This window comes from Corticium candelabrum, chromosome 8 (assembly GCF_963422355.1).
Source record: "Corticium candelabrum chromosome 8, ooCorCand1.1, whole genome shotgun sequence".
Classification (NCBI taxonomy): domain Eukaryota; kingdom Metazoa; phylum Porifera; class Homoscleromorpha; order Homosclerophorida; family Plakinidae; genus Corticium; species Corticium candelabrum.
In genome coordinates this window covers 854,713-872,952 of record NC_085092.1, presented here as the reverse complement: position 1 = coordinate 872,952, position 18,240 = coordinate 854,713, and the positions used below count along the sequence as shown (strand labels likewise).

General features: G+C 40.1%; 1 protein-coding gene across 1 annotated transcript; it reads right to left on the bottom strand.

Moving 5' to 3' along the window:
- Positions 1–1,607: 1,607 nt before the first annotated feature.
- On the bottom strand, positions 1,608–18,211 carry LOC134183606 (uncharacterized). The gene is made up of 17 exons (XM_062651191.1): positions 17,986–18,211; positions 16,384–16,803; positions 15,496–15,750; positions 13,467–13,606; positions 13,274–13,411; positions 10,922–12,176; positions 10,570–10,731; positions 10,387–10,500; positions 8,830–8,955; positions 8,639–8,764; positions 6,938–7,063; positions 6,752–6,880; positions 4,170–4,292; positions 3,987–4,112; positions 3,796–3,918; positions 1,917–2,042; positions 1,608–1,855 (listed from the first exon to the last, which is right to left on the bottom strand). Exons 1-17 carry the CDS (start codon positions 18,209–18,211, stop codon positions 1,791–1,793), a joined length of 3,780 nt encoding a protein of 1,259 aa, XP_062507175.1. The 3' UTR covers positions 1,608–1,790.
- Positions 18,212–18,240: the final 29 nt, after the last annotated feature.

Here is an 18,240-nt window from a genome sequence, read left to right as displayed (position 1 = left end):
ACGTGACGCGACGCGTGCCACTCCCACGCAAGACAATGGAATGCGACGCGACGCTCAAGCGTTGGCATATTGTAAATCCAGCTTAACTAGCCACGTCCCCAGACTCACTACGGCTGGATAACTAATGGAGCTTGATTGAAATCACTGATTTTAGTTGAAGACTATAAGAAACGCTACCTCACCCGGTAGAGGTCCACAAGCTCAACCCGATTAGCTGGTAGAGAATAAAGAAATGCGTTCTAGATCACGAACTTGAAACGTTGTAGAAAAATCAATATTAACATTCTACTGTTTTCAGCCCAAACGTAGATTTTAAGTCGCTACGGATATCGATCACATCGTGGCACTATAGAAAAAACTGAAAAACCTTCGCTAGTAAGCATCTGACATCTCACGTCGGGCTTCACTAGTTTCTGGCTTCCTAAATAGCGAAGCGTCACGTGCAACTTAGGGGGATCTGGAGTCACGCCCGCCTCTGCTCCGTACCCTAGGGGACGTGACCAAGGTAATGAATGACAGAAAGTTAGACTACTGACACTCACTAACGGCAAATTAGCTTGACTTTAGAACAGTCCCTCGTAAGCTCTAACGTAACGCCAAAAATCTTGCTATGTACCTAACGTATTTCGCTATTTCCCTAGATCAGCGAATACGTGGCGCAGCCTCGAACTCTCAACACAAAAGTACCACAAGCATGTGTCTCCAGAAGCGACAGCCACCGTTTCATATCACTTGAGGCTGAAAGTCCTCTGGAAAGACAAGCTTGCCTAGTCTCGCGCAGCCAGACCCTACTGACGCAAGTATATGCACGCGCATTGAAGTCCATGCATAGCAATGCGCTACAAATTCTATACAGTTCTGAAAAAGTGTTTGCTTGAGGACAGGTGTTCCAACCACCTCTAAGCCGCAGCGCATCTGGTGCTGCAATTCACACTGCGTCTGGGGCGAGGCTAATTCTAAGCCTGTAGAAAGAGCTCGCGTTCCCATACAGTTGCACAAATACATTGTGAAGAACCACAAAGTTGCACTTTTTGGATCATAACGCACAGCTACGTTTTTCCATTGTAACACAGTCACCAATGTCAGCCAAGTTGCAAAGCGGCTGTTTTTCTTTGTACAGTAACTGTTGAAATATGAAAAAACTATAGTGCTAACCTTCAGCTGCTAGCTTATTAACTTATGACTTAGGTGTACAAGGATGCAAATACTTCATGAGATACAAGGTCACGTTGACGTCACTACCAGATGCCAAGACATGTCTAATTACAGTAGCTACACAACCTGCGTCGTGTTGTAAACATAGCAACACTAATCATCTGTGCGTCATTGCAACACTTAGATAATTGGCGAGTCCATCATCCAGTCAGTCCTCTCTATGGCCGGCGTTACCGTACCCAAGTGCTTCCGCACCTCAAGTAATGAAGATCTCTGCTTTGCGTGTTGCCTCAGCCTAGCATAGAATGCTTAGTCTTAAACCTGTAAAGTCTTAATTAATCAATTCGTCAGTAGCGTTATGTTCAAAGTGCTCTCAAATCACACTTTTGTGTCTACTAACAATTCTAGCTTTGCTAGTAAACACTTGAGTGGTGCACTGAGGATATCTATAAACTCGTCAATCTCATGTTCTGCACAATAACAACATCACATTACTGTGATTACAAACTTGAAACGTTGTAGAGAAATCACTAATAACATTGTAATTTTTCAGGCCTAAACCCTGAATACTAAATCATACATATAGTACCACACATACCTCAATAACAACAAACAAAATTACTTCATTATAATGATTAGTAAGTAGTGTCAACATAGCCCCCATACTTCATTTGCCATAAAGAATGGAGCTCAGACTCGGCTAGGACAACAGACACGTCCACGTCACACTAGTATATATAGCTTCATTGATTAAGTTTTACCTTCTGTTATGAAAGGGTGATTGGAAGGCAAACATTGACGAGCAATACTGATTGCCTTCGTAAATGAATCCTCTGCCTTGTCCAATTGACCCATATTGCAATAACAACCACCCATAAGCAAAGACACTAAACAGAAACAGGAATGTAACAGACTAAATGAATAAACAAGATTGTGCTATTTAAATTGCAATAGATTATTCAACATGCAGCATTTGTCACTACCATAAAGTCCCAAACATTATTCGGTTTCTGTTAGACTAATGCAGTTCAACTGATCAATTGGTATGATTCATTACTGTATACTTAGATTTAGAAGGCTTAAAGCAGTAAAGTACAATCATTTGATGCCACGACAAAGCAAAAGTCTCAGCAAGTATAATTAGTGTGTGCAAGAGTTAGATCATGATAGTTTGGTCTACATTTTGATTGACTTCTTGCAAAAGTATAGCCAAACACGATCCCCACTTATCGTTGTAGTAGGGACACAAAACTTATTGCAACCCGAAACAGAAACAACACTCAACAAGTGGTAACCGTTTTAAGACAAGAAAAAGATGAGGATTATTGTTATCACACTGTCAAATGCAACAACAACTTGTAGCTACCTCTCTTTACTCAATCATACTAAGTATGCACCCAGTCAATACAAAGTTTGAAGTGTGTGTGTGTGTGTGTGTGTGTGTGTGTGTGTGTGTGTGTGTGTGTGTGTGTGTGTGTGTGTGTGTGTGTGTGTGTGTGTGTGTGTGTGTGTGTGTGTGTGTGTGTGTGTGTGTGAGTCAGATGTGGTATGGGGGCGCCCAGAGTTTGAATTGCTCTGCGATTGCTTGCCCCATTCAGTTGAGTCTCGTTCTGACAACTGATATTTTCCATCTTATCAAGTCTGTCAGAGTAGAAAACGACACCAGCAAGTAAGAACCGGAATGGGTTCAAGACCAAGATGCCCCGTGATGGAGTTACTTGGCCTGTCATTTACTTGTTTTCCCGTGAACGTCTTGCAATAGTCCCAGGAATCACCCACTGCACAAAGAACACACTCAAAGACGAGAAAGACATACAGTCACTGGATTATGACTTCACAATACATCAGATCACTTGTTGACATTGAAGGTACAATTGGAACTGCCCAGTAGTCACTAAGGCAGGTCACTCTGAAAACTGTCAGATAGGTCACAAGTGTCTTTCTTTCAGACTAATACAATCTAGTTTTAGTTCTTTGACTTTGTTCCCCTTTCGAGGGTAGCGTGACCATTTCCATTACGTCAGCAATGCAAGAGAAGAAAGAAGATGTGTGTGTGTGTGTGTGTGTGTGTGTGTGTGTGTGTGTGTGTGTGTGTGTGTGTGTGTGTGTGTGTGTGTGAGTGTGTGCACGCTCACTTGTGTGTGTGTGTGTGTGTGTGTGTGTGTGTGTGTGTGTGTGTGTGTGTGTGTGTGTGTGTGTGTGTGTGTGTGTGTGTGTGTGTGTCGTTCAGTTGTGAGCACATGCACCTCTGACCAACCTAGCCGAATCATCAGCCTTGCTTGTTGTGCTTAATCAGTAAACAAATGCACACCAATGGCAATGACAGTTAAATCCCAATGTCAGCAACCAGAGTGCCCCATTCAACACAATATTACATTCCATCAGTTTGACAAAGAGTGACGGTCACACGAGTAACTATGATGACAATGAAAACATGTCGCTATGTCAAATTTCTGAATGCTATAATACTCAACAGGCACATCACACAACATTTGTACTAAACGTGTTCAGTAAATAAACAATTATATGTTGCATCTGTTTTGCCTACATCATAGATCTAATTAACAAAACTGCCATTCAATTTACCCAAACAAGTATTTACCATTGATACACACTCAAACATTACACAGGTGCACATACCAGTTGCAGCTGCGTCAGACTGTGGTGCACTAACCGACAACATTTCATTTGCTTCTGCATAATACTTTGCAGCATCTTCAAAGCGTCGTGTCAACAACAAACATTTACCAATCGCTATCACAACTGGAAAACAAATGCATTAGCATCACAAACAGTTTTCTGGCAAACAAAGAAAATCTAGTACACATTACCATCACATATAATTTCCTTGTCACACACTTCGCTTCTCTTCATCACTTCCAAACTTTCCTTATATCTTGCAACAGCTGTATCCATGTTGCCACACTGGACATAACAATCACCAAGCCTGACCATAGCTGTAAACAATTAGGATATAAATCAAAGTTCAACAAATGTTGAAACAGCTCACTCACTTTGAGCAGAGCCTGCATCAAGTTTTCCAATAGATTGTCGCACTTTCAACGACTCTTCCAGAGAGAAAGAAGCCTCCACATACAACTCTTTCGTGTACTGATAAAAACCCATGTTGTGAAATGCTACAATCATAATCAAAAGAATAATTAAGTAAAACTTGTGACGTTGGCTAGTTATTTCGACGTTCTCCAAACACAAGGCCATCAGTGCTGTCTTGCAAATAAGACAACATAAGCAGCAAATGACTGTGAGGATAAACAAACTAAAGTACGGTGTTGTCTGAAGCACTGCCAATTATGTGCTTCAATTCAACTATAAAGGTCCTTCTGTTGAACTATAAAATGTTCAGCACCCAAGTTTGTAATATCAATACACTTGGTCAATACCTACATGTTAGTCAATTGTGCATGCACATGCGCACACCTGTCCTGTCCTGTCCTGTTAAAAAGCTACCGTAAAACGATCACGCTTGCCTCCAAGAGGCAACAAGTCCGATGATGGAACATTGAGGTTGCTACAATTCTAGACATCTGTGAACTGTCAATCCTCCTTTACTTTGGAACCATTTGAAACAACTTGAACATTGGATTGCACCCTGTTGTTCCCTTATAGGTTTCCTTCTTTCTTCCATACACTTGTGTGCCGCCTTATCTCTGTCTTCTAAAGGTCCTGGAGCACACCTCACACATCACATCCCTGACTACCACCGGAGCACATGCCTCCATTCTCTCTCTCCAACGTTCCAAACCATCACGACACAACAGTGTGGAAAATAACGGTAGGACATAGGACAATGTCCGACCAAATGTGTCGTTGTCCGACCAAATACTGCACCAGTGTTAGGGCATGTCTGGACAAAACATCCATCGGTACACATATATGATAGTGTAAACCTTGTCTCTTAGCACGTGATGGCCTTTCCAATGGTGTAACTGTTAATTTCATGAACTTAGCTGCCTCCTAGCATGCTTTATCCAGAGAAAACCTCAGTTGCATTTAACACCATTTCTTCTTTGAAAGTTGGCTATTAAAAATTACATGCAAATGGCTGCAGTAGGGGAGGCACTTAGTTCATGTAACACAATACAAGAACGTCCTACCAAAGCTCAGTCTGTCCAAGCCAAAATAACTCCCTATTTTCCACACTAACACAATGTACTCCAGCCCACTCTCGACCTCACAGCCTCGTCATACCATTCCTCCTCTGATACCTCAATGTCTTTAAAGTCTTTCTCATCATATCTCTCCAACTCTCCATCTCTTCTTTGGACCACATCTGGGGCAGGACTGAGGCAACTAACCAAATTAAGTTGATTTTGGTATTCTATAGTCTGGCATCCTAGCTAGGTGTCCAAACCATTCCAACCGTTTCCTCTTCACTTTCTCAGATGCAGTCTCCTCGTCTCCTCACATTCTCCTCACTTCTGCCCTTGTGATGTGCTCATACCATTGCTGCCTGTTGCAAATGCCCAAGATACTTCTAATGCATCAATGGTGAAAGGTGTTTAGCTTCTTCTCCATAAAACAGCACAGGCATAACACACGCATTGTAAATTTTTCTCTTTGTTGATATCTTTAGGTGTTTATCAATAAAGACAGCCTTTCTCAAAGCCCCAAAAAGCCCTTGATGCTTGAGCTACCCTTTGTCTACCTCCACAATCATTCACCCAGAACTGGTAATGACAGACTCAAGACAAGAAACTCATCTACCATCTCAATGTCTCCTTCCTCAAACACAACAGGCATTCGATCATTTTCCTCAACCAGTCTTCCTGTTATCATGTGTTTAGTCCTGGGAATGCTAACAGTCAACCCAAAATGTTTGTTTTTTGTTTGCTGGTATTCCATTGCTGCCTTCTCTGCACCTGATCTTGATGATGAAAGAAAAGATGCATCATCAGCAAATTGACACACTGTTATCTCCCACTCACAAGCGTTCTTAGTATTCCTCCTGAACAATTTCTTGTCCTGTTTGTACTTGATGGTAATGCCCACTCCTTTAGTATCCTCTACCCTAACCAAACACCTCTCTACAGCTAAACATGTGTACAAGTTAAACTACACTGGAGCCATACAACAACCTTGTCTCAAACCATTTTGAACCTCAATCTCCTCTACCATTGTTCCATCCAAACACACACACACACACACACACACACACACACACACACACACACACACACCTAGTCTCCCATGGCTAGACGTTCAGGGTGGAAAGAGGGCTGACTTGGTGCTCCAAACCTTTGGTGGCAAGAGACTACCACACACCCAACACACCCACACAGTCATATGCATACATACATGCACATACGCATGCATGATGAAGGCAGGCAAGCACACACAAGCAGGCATGTACATGTGCACACACACGTGCACACATACACACACACACACACACACACACACACACACACACGTGCACACACACACACACACACACACACACACACACACAAACACACACACACACACACCTGCATAAACATGCACACATAAACTCATGCACATGCACGCATGTACACCCCCTCTTCATCACTACATAGTGAGATAGAAAATCACTAAAAAGTACAGTTATGCTCACCAATTGCCAGCTCATATCCATACGATGCAGCGTGCAGTTTGTATATTTCAATTGCTTGTTTGGTGAATGATATGGTCACATCAATGTTGCCACCGGCTTTTCTGTTTGCTTCAGCACTATCCATCAAAGCTAAACACACAAGTACTTGACAAATATCTCACACCTCGTCCCTAACTTTGACCTAACCAAACGCAAGACGAGGATGATCACTTGGGTAAGACGACATAACCATACTTAGTGTCTCTTCCGACAACTTCTTTCCTTGCAGAATGTCACCACTACCCAAACAGCAAGTAGCTTGTATTTTAAGAGCTAGACATGAGACACACAAAATTAGAAACTATACTTCACTATACATTCATTATACATATACGTAATGTATATAATGGTAAAAACAACATAGCAGTAGATAAGCTAGTCTACACACATACCTTAAGGCACTGCAACCTAACTTGTTGCCTGTGTCACGTTAATTAATTAAACATGCTCGACTGGTATCATACAATTCAATGGATAAAAGTGTTGCCATACATACATGTTCTAACGGGTTAAAGCAAGGACTTGTGTTTTGTCTCAGCAAAGCAAACAAAAAATCTCATCAAGGATTGATTGTAAGTTTACTCAAACTGTGAAACATACATATGTCACACGCTCAAGTGTTGCAACATTCTCAATAAGAGGAACACGTCTCAAAAATCCCTAATCTAGACTATACAAGTTAAGAGTAATAACATACTTGTAAACACAGCTCATTCACAATCTACTAAATTTGTAAAAAAATCACATAAAACTTAATAATGAAAGTTGAAACTGTTTCATTGTCATAATCATTTACAGACTTAAAATTACTATGTTGCTATGACAACTGCAAGGTACATGCAGTTTGCCTATCAAACCAACCTTGACTAAAAGGTCATTCATTAATTATTGACAATTTCACGATTGCACAAAGGACACACTTTCCTCAAGCCCCTCCCCTCCCCAAATTGTACACAATATTGTTGATGCACAAATCAATATCTTGACCATGGTTCCATCTATTAGAGGGTTGATGTGTAGTCTTCAATGCTTCTGCATTGATACTGCTCTTCTTGCATTCACTTCACCCACTCAAACGAGGTCAGCTCAAGGTTTCCGATCATGCAAGTGGACAAAGATGAAAACATTGAGAAAATCGCGGGAGAGATAGCTACGCTATTTTATGGATTGCTAATGTTGTTCTAGAACAAAACCAGATGTAGGCTGCTGCAGTCATACATGTTTGCAAGTCCCATACATACAGATGACTGAAATGGGAACAATGCATGATGCAATTATGGCCATGGAATCAGAGAAATTAGCACAGGCCATTTGCTGCCGATCAACATTTTCTAAAGCATACCCCTCCTCCTAACGTGAGCTTTGTACACTCGTGAAATTATCAATAATTTTTAACGACTCCTAAACTATATCCATAAATCTATCTCAAAAATAACAGTAAAATTGACTAGAAGTCATCAATGATGAAATCGCACCACCAGTGTGCCAACTGTAAAGCATGCTCTTCTGAGTTGGATCCTGGGGTGTCTGTCTAACGTTTTCGTGTAATAATTTCACAATTGTTTTGATCTTAAATTTCCAATAGCAAAAATATATATTGATTTAATATATTAGTTAATTATTTATTATTTATTAATCAATGTGTCAACTGTGAGTGAATATTTTCGAATGCATCCACGATTTTGTCAAGATCTGCACATTCTAAAAATTTCATATTCATACGTTAAGCTGATCAAGAGACATCATGTTTACAGACAGACACACAGACAAGCACCTCCGTAAACACTACAACCTCATTATGCTGTGCTAGATGGTCGGGTTGTACAAAACGCCAACAACAACACTTACCATTCAAAATCAAAGGATGCTTGGCAGGTAGGAAGCGTTTCAGCGTTGGTATTGCACGCTCTAGTAAACTTTTTGCACGACTGACTTCACCTGTTTCATACAGGCTAAGAGCCAAGTTGATCATAGCTAAACACATGCACAAACACGCTCCAAATAATACCCAATATCGCTAGTAGGTTGTGTTGAAGTACTTTGAGCAACATTAATGTCTCCCTCTTCCAAATGAGAACCACGAAGAGCGAGTGACTGTTCATATGCCTCAACAGATTCCCGGAGTTGTCCCATCTGTCGATACTTGTGTCCCATGTTGTGTAGAGCTAAATAAATGCAAACATTTTGCTGCTGTTGTTGGCACACAAGCTACTTCATGCAAATGGGACAACAACTATGCTTGTAAGTTTACGTCTACAGTATCTGCATTCTACATGAATACCAGTACTTAGCAAGTCTCCAACTGATTAAATATCTTGACAAGGTATCTATCATTCATTTAGCGTGCAATGCACTGAAGTTTAATTTAAACTAATTCTATACTAACAAACGGTATAACAGAAAACAGTAAGATATGGTCACACCCACACCCACTCACACCCACACCCACTCACCCCACCCACCCCCAATCCCCCCCCCACACACACACACACACACACACACACACACAAAATGGCAAACGGATAAGGAGCTGCCGTTAATTAAACGGTAATGCCCTCAGCCAGATGGCTGGGTTCCTGTGCACTAAGCAGGAGGTATGGGTCGTGCTAAGCAATCTCCTGGAGCCTGGCCAGATGCTCGCAAGAGCACCGACTCCGACGCCAAATGTGGTGTGGGCACCCGAAGTCCCACCTGGACCCTAGTGGCTGATGGACTTTGTCGCAGTTGGAGGCCTTCGCCACCCCAGGCAAAGACCAGGTGCTCATTTATACTCTTGAGTCGAGAGAGGCAATTGTGTGTAAGTTTCTTGCCCAAGGAAATTATGCCATAGCTCGCCATCACTGTGACTTAAACCTGCAACCCTGCAAGGTTCCAGATGTAATCACTCCATAAGATGACTCTCTAACCAACTGAGCTATCGCACCACACACACACACACACACACACACACACACACACACACACACACACACACACACACACACACACACACACACACACACACACACACACACACACACACACACACACACACGCACCTATACATAAGGGAACAACGTCGTTCTGGATATGACAACAGTCGTCGTGATGATTCATTTGGTCGCTCTGACTTCTTTAATGTAACAGTAGCCAACAGCCTGCAGCTTTCATTCATTATTAATATTGCCAGTAATGCAAAAGCTGCTGCAGTAGCTGCAAAAGCTTGCAAAGACTTGTCACATTGATAGGGTTACAGCAGCTGGAGGTATCTTTTATCCACTTGCCCTAGAAAATTCTCGGTATGTGGAAACCGTACAGCCTCAAGATCCTACGCTCTACAGCATTGAGAATTTCTGCAATGAGTCACATGACGTTTGCAAAGTCTTTAGACAACATATTACAACCACTGTCTTTCAAATTATGGTCTTATAATGCTAGATTGCTATTACATACAATGTTTGACTTTAGAGATAGTAGTGGATGTACGTAGTTGGGACATGCATACTTGAGTTGTTGGGGATGTTGGAGTGATATTCATGTATGTAATAAATATCAAATTATATATACACCGTATATATTTCCATTAGCACACAGTCACTCAACAACCAACATCCTACCTTCTGCAGTTGCATAATCATCATCTGGTCTAGCACGTTTACACCCCACAGATTTGCCATCAGGATCAGCATAGATTTGTACTGCACCGTAACATCGAGCCAGTTCATCTAGAACTAAACAGTGCATAAAAACAGAATTCTAGGTACAAGTCTGTTTCTAATATTATCTCGTGTTACACTCACCAAACTGGTATTCATCTGCTAATACAACTTTGGCAGATCCACCAAGTTCTTCATGTGTCTCCTCCCCTGTGTCTTCAATCCATTGAAGAGCTCTTTCATAGTAAGCTTGAGCACTGGAAAAGTCCTCATTAAGCTGACACGACCTCCCCAGCAACACCAATGCTAAGTAAAGTAATAAAAAGTGTTAAAGTCATTGACAGCCATTGTCAATATGTAATAGAGACAAAAAAATGGTGGTCAATACATTACTCACTAAGAAATATCTGGTTCATAACATGAATGAAGCTCACCGTAAAAAAAGTAGTCCTGCACCAAAAGTAACAAGGTAAATGCAATGTAAGGGATATCTCACCTGTCCATAAATGACTATTTTTCAAGTGAGGCTCTCTGCATGAAGATTCAACTAGTTTCAGCATTCCATTGCATAAATCCAATGCAATTGCGCCATGACCCATTTCTAGAGCCATTCTGCAAGCAGTTGTTACAATCTGCTGGCAGGAACGAGTATAACACTGGTTAGATAGAATGTGACCAGCTACACAATAGAGATGAACAACAAGACCCGTTAACTGATTAGTATCAACAGTTTTCGTTGATGAAACTGAACAGTATGTCATCAAATGCTCACATAAATTGGTCAGTTTACTATACAGTTTTGCCTTTCCAGCAAGTATGAGTCCGTCAATTAAAACTGACTGAATCATTGGATGAAAAGACACGTAAAATTTTCTGTTCCACTCGTACACTTTCACAATGGATGATGAAGACAAGGCCACTATAGCCTTACTGAAACGAAGGCTTTGATACTCCTCCTCACTAAACACAACTTGTTCTAGTATGTTACCAGGTACATTTTCTGATCCCATCAGACATGCATACTCCAACAGCTCAAAAGCATCGGGTTCTGACTCAGCCAAATTATCGATTGCCAATTGAAAGACAATATGAGACAAACTTGTGTCTGACAGTCGATGCCTCACTACATGTAACAACAGTTTATCATGAGGAGCAATATCCAGCGAGTTAATGTCTTCAAACTGTGCAAGCTGCAACTGACTAGGAGATGAAACGTATCTCTTCACTTGTTCTGTCACATGAGCAAGGTGAAAACCATCAAGCAGTGTCTCCATGTTTACCAAAAGTGACTTAAACTCCTCCACTCTGCTTTGCAACATTTCACTCAACACCCTACATGAGACTTCAGAATTTCTCATAAATGTTCCAGTGTGCACAATGTTCAGTGGCATACAAGACACTGGTAAACAACTGACAACATCTCTAATACCCTGATTGTCCAGATCACTTTGAGATTTCAAAAAGGGTAATGCCCACGTCCAAAGAGCAGAAACTGCATGCTCCAGTGGCAGTGGCTCCAACTGAATAACAGACTTAGCAGCATTAACTATCGCACGAGAAGAAGTAACTTGTGTTGTCACTAAAATGTGAACATTGCTTGTTCGGATTGGAATAATTTGTTGAAGAAGATCAAAGTCACACACTGAATCGTAAATAATAAGAACTTGAGAATGTTGCGTTATGTAATTAAGGAAACGGTAATTGTCTTCATGCAAACTTCCATTGAGAGAATCTTTAGACATCATGGGCAACTACAGACATGACAAACATAACCTGTCAATTGCTTTAATAGCTAGATTATACAAAAAACATAAAAGTACAGACCGGTTATATATAACTACAACTTACTGAATCTCTATTGCAAGTCTCTCCCTTTGTAATGTCTGTGTTTACAAGAGTTATCATGACTACAATCATCGTGAAAATTTACCATTTCTGTATGCTCTACAGCTCAAATCTTTAGTTATTTAGTACTGCATGTACTCATTTGATAGACGTACCGCAGAAACACTTGTGAAGCACAGAATGCCCTTTAATGCTAAACCGTTGGCACTAAACTGTAGGCACTAAACTGTAGGCACTAAACTGTAGGCACTAAAGCACGTCCATGCAAACGTCCACGCAAACTTAAAATAGATTATTGTCACTGACAATGAGTCACAAAGAATGTACTCCACACAACAATGTGCCACACATCTTACTAAAAGTTCTCACAGCAACTCCACAAGACCTGTTTTCATTCATTTCCCTGTTTCATAACATTTCAAATACATTAATCTTTCAAACGATTGCTGGACCGTCTACTGTTCCTTTACTGGTCCAATCTACATGGCACTAGACAACTGAACAATCCAGTTTATCATCCATTCAAAAATACATCTGCAAAAGCATGCATTTTGCCTAATACAACTTGAATGTCTGAAAGGAAACAAAGATTTCCCATTACGTTTGCCCACAACCATGCTGTTATGCATTTACAAATATCATCATCATCTGTCACAACATTCTTCAGTAACTGAATAGCCTATAAGTATACCTCAGTAAGTATATCAATTATGAAATTGTTTAGCAAGAATGTCAAGCCCAGTACTGCCACATATCAAGTAGGTACCATTTTGTGATAACTTCAGAAATATATTTGTAATCAAAAGAAAAAGAGAGTGAGAAATAAAATCATCAAAAAGCAAACTCACAAAGATAAAATAGTCAATTCAATGCTGTGACTAACAAAAGGTTGTCCACATATCAGGGTTAGAGTTTGCATAAACAAAAATCAAAATACACAATGACACGTGCCTCATCTGAGGATAACCTGGAACACAAATTGTTGCACTAGAAATTAACACACCTGTCTCAAAGACACATGAAGAGATGGCCAAGAATCAGCACTGAGATAAAATATACCATCACAGTAAGCATCTTGAAACTTACGAGCATATTTCACAGCCAATGCTGTCTTGCCCACACCAGCAGCTCCGGATATAACCTAACAAACCCATAAATTGAGTTGCTAGCCAAATAACAGTCACACTACTATTTACCTGCAGAACAAACGATTTCACAACACAAGTTCGACTTGGTCTGGACTTCCTGTCCCAAAAACAAGTCTGAAGTATCTCCAGCTCTTTTCCTCGACCAAGAAATCGAGGCTCATCGTAAAAGCTTGGAGGCAAGACAGAAGCTGCAATAGACAGACAACATCATCTACTAGTAGGAAAACACTGCACACACATACCGCAAGACATCAATTTATACTAATAGCAATGAATACTAACAATTAAGCACAAAGAGACGTAATTTTACAGAGACATTATCTATCAAATCCTCTCAGACAACAATGGTTGCAAACTAGAACAGATATGATGCAGTTCTTCCGACTACAAATGACCAGGAGACATCTATCACTCTCACTCGTTAGATGGGGTCCCTGCTTATATTGATGTCATGGTATGAAACTCTCTGCTACCAAAATTTGTAACCTTAGCTTCCACCAATACAAGGGCTGCAGCAGATGCTGGTGAGAAAGAAAACGACAATAAGCATAAAGATGACGTAAACTGAGTGAGTGCGTTGTTTCATCTATTGGTTGGTGAGTCCCTCAGTTTGTGCTTGCCACACAGTTTAGAGGTTTTGAAGGATGTGGCCAGAAGAGTAGCTTTGCGTTAGTTGATCTGCTTGTAATTTCATGTACAACTTTCTGTTTCTTTACTGAGTGCAACTCTAGACTACCTTAGATAAGCTCTCTTTAGATTCTTGTTACGTATTCAACCGTTGACGGTTGTATTTGTAGCAAACTCAGAGATAATACACAAATATAGTTTAAAAATAAAGAAAAAAGCTATAATCAGGAAAAGATGTATTTGAATACACTCTGTGATAAGTATACATTGACTGTAAAATGAGCATAATAAATTACACGACTTTTTCTAACAATACCTTGCAACCAGAGATTTCACAACCATAGTTTTAGATCACTAATTCTACACTAGTAACCATACCTGCCAAGCCATTCAATTTTTAGCAACTGCAACTTCAATGCTTAATAAATAGAAATAAGAATAATAATGACAACGACAATAAGTTTCTATGTCTACACTAACAATGTCATGATAACAAGTGAGTTTAGCTCTACATCTGCTAGACACTTCGAGGTAGCAAATGTTGAACAAACACATTCGTTACTGAACAAAATGAAGTATGTATGAGAGAGGCAAACAGTTGCAATCTCTTTCTTAACCTTTAAATCAATAAATTTGTCGACAGGTCAGTGCATGTTGTCCAATGTTCTCAATCTAACTTCTAGTCTGTCTTACATACAAAATCCCTATTTTCTGCTTTCAAAGAATTTATTTTGGCAATTTGCTAAGAAATTGACAGACAAAGCGAATTGGGGGATGTTATTTAGGTGGTTGGACATCGTTGTTTGATAAGTGATATATGTCTTACCATAAGTGGTCATGGAGGAGTGTGTGACTAACAGCTGTGTTCATGGCTCACATTTCCCTAACTGACTGCATGGTCTCCAACTACTGCATAGAACTGCTGTGTCAGTGCAAAGAACGGGACCCACGTGAAAGTGACAGTCCAGCTTCATCCATAGCTTCACAACCTCATTCATAGCCACAACAGACGGTAAGCAGGAATTACCTACCATCTTGTGGTCTCATCTGCATGACATACCGCCACTTTGCCATTAGACATCTGATCCACATGCCTGATGACGTCAATGTATCCCGTGGCCAAACTAACAACGGGTTTTATATTGGCGGTCGCTGAAAAATCCACCAATCCACCAAAATAAATTTCCTGCCAATATTTCATCTTATACAGTGATATCAAAACTTCACCAACACATGACACATAACACAATGTCACAGACAAACCTCCTTCCTGTTCTGTATGCTAAAATTACAAATTAATCCTGGCTACTGACTCTACAGGCAAGAATGTCATTTCCAAAGTTACATGTGAGGAACAACAGGTATACAGCTGGTACTGAACGTTCACTGCCAACATACACTGACATCACACATATCACAATGTGCAAATTAATTAACCTACTACCAGTACCTCTTTTCTTTCTGATGTTCTTGGATCTAATTTCAGCAAGAACACTGCACACTGTGTCATTTATGTTTTCCTTTTTCACTGTTGATGCGTAATGTGTGAGCATTACCCACGCTTGCTCTCTTGTTGTGTGAATGTCCCTTCGGACAGACACGACCAATTCATCACTCACACCAAGACACGTGGCAAGTTCATGCCAGTCGGTTGATACTTTTCCTGCTAACTCATACATCTGCTGTTCCAGGAGTGGATCATGACCTACATAAATCATCAACACAAACCTGAGAAAACAGTTTTAGACTACAACCATCACAGATGATCAGTAGCAATTGGTAACAAATAATTTTTAGGTAAACCTCTTTACAATAAACGTTTCCTAATCCAAACAGCTTACATACAAACTACGACGTCAAACCATTCAAATCTCCAAATTTTGGCACATTGTCAAAAAGAAAATTTGTGTAGCATTACAAACACTGTCTGATAATCAACAATGAGTTGTTTGCAGATACTGTATACACTTTGCCAAGCTATAGTTCTAGTCTTACTTCATTACGTACTATAGACTTCACCACATAGAAGTGAGAAATAAGAGCAACATACTGTACTGTGACTGTGTATAGCATCTGTTACTCGCATCATGCAATGCTCAAATTGTATGTACTGAGATGTTCATATGCTCAACATACAAACATGAGTAACCAAGTGGCAGTAAGCAAGTCTTGAAACTTGCATACACACAAACAAACAAACAAATAACAAAAACAAACACAAACAAGCATCAATGCATATGCACACAACAAAACCTCCACATACTGAAAGCCAAACTTCCGTTAATGTCGCATGATTAACACAACAAGCAATCCACGATAAATAAATCTGATAACATACCAAGAATCATTGCATCTCTTGCTGGTTCCTCCTTCACTACATCATTTGTCAAAACTTCTAAAACCGGAATTGCAACGTTTTGTTTTACTGACTGACAATGCGATGACTCTAATCTGCCTTGAATCATATTTTTCACATCCACCAGTCTCTGTAGCTCTGTAATCATTAGAAGATACTCTTTCAGCATTTCCTGAGACATGAATCCAATGCTTTCAGTCTTTACAGCTGATGACACAATTACAGATCCGGTAGCATGTGTTTTCTTCACTAGGTACCTCCGAAGAGTCTTACACAAACTCAACTGACGTTTTCCAATGTACCTCATTACTAACTGCAAATTGTTTACATCTTGAAGATTATCAACAACTATCTCCAAGTTTTCTTTGTCGACACATTTTATGGTAAAAAGATCTTGCACAACTAAAAAGCAATAAGAGACAAATTAACAAACCTGTTGTATTTATAAGATCTCATTACTGTAATTAAAAAACATTTTAGCTGCAACATTTCTATATATTACACATTGTATATAATACATACTATAACCAAACTACATAGAAAACGTGTGTAGTAACTGCAAGGGCGTCGGAAGCAAATGTAGAGTGGTACATAGACATGACCATACGAAAAGTAGCACACACCAACTAATTCTCCTTTTAACAATAATTATTATAACACTGAAAACTTGCCAAATAATCTTATTCACTCTTCACTAAAACTTATGACTCTGAAAACGGAAACCTCTGAATATCAAATAACTTGATGACATCGAATATTTGTGGATAGTAGAAAGTATATTAGCCATTTAATCATCTACTCCTAAAACAGAAGTATACGCTAATGGACGGCTGGCAAAAGTCCATTTTTTTAAAGTGGTGTGGCCATGGCCATGCAGCCGATGCCTAGCCTCGCAAGCCAAGCCCTTGTCCATGCTCACTGTGCGACCTCACGTGCTGTTCGCCTGCTTGCACGTGAAAGAAGCAGTTCCGGCTCAAACACCTCCTCTCACGTGCAAGCAGACGGACAGCACGTGAGGTCACGCAGTGAGCACTAAGGAGGCTTGGCTCGCTATGCTAGCTGATGCCCCTGAACTGTGATGCTCGTGGTGCCTTCTGTTATCCTATGCATGCAGTTGAAAGTCCACGACTTCTTTAGTAGCCACTAACAACATCCAGATTGCACCTTAACAATTATCTGTAGCAAAAGTCAGGATACCATACTTTGCTGGCACTCTACATACATTGCATCAGAGAAGCTGCATTACAATTTGTTCCAACATTATTCAATCACTTCACAACAGATAGCCTGCAAACTGTGATGGAACTTGGTTATACTAACCTTACTCACAATTATTAATTAAACTCAACTAATAAAACATAAAAATCAAAATTACAGACAACGATAGAAAGGACAACTAATCACACACAACAATACGTCAGAAAGCAAAAAAAGCAGTAACTATACAAAGTACATCTCATTGCTGAGTTTCAGATAAGCTTCTATTAGCAGACTTAAACTACTCATTAATTAATATCAATTAAATTTATTATTTTAATTATGTACTTTGCTAAATCTAATCTAAGAGTAACAAACTGCCAATACCTTCAATCAACGCTCGTCTAGTCTCCGCGTCCTTTCTACGTGTCATCAGATTCTGTTTTTCTATACGAATTTGTTCCAGCTCAGCTTCCAACGCCTTCTCCTTCTTTTCCAACTGACGTTCGCTTTCTAGCAACCGCTCACAAACAGATACTACTTCATAAAGCGTCTCTGCACTCTCTAGCTGTACATCTCGGCGTGGCAACCGATTATCGCCGCTGTCACTCATGACGCCAAAACCTAGAATGTAATAGGCAC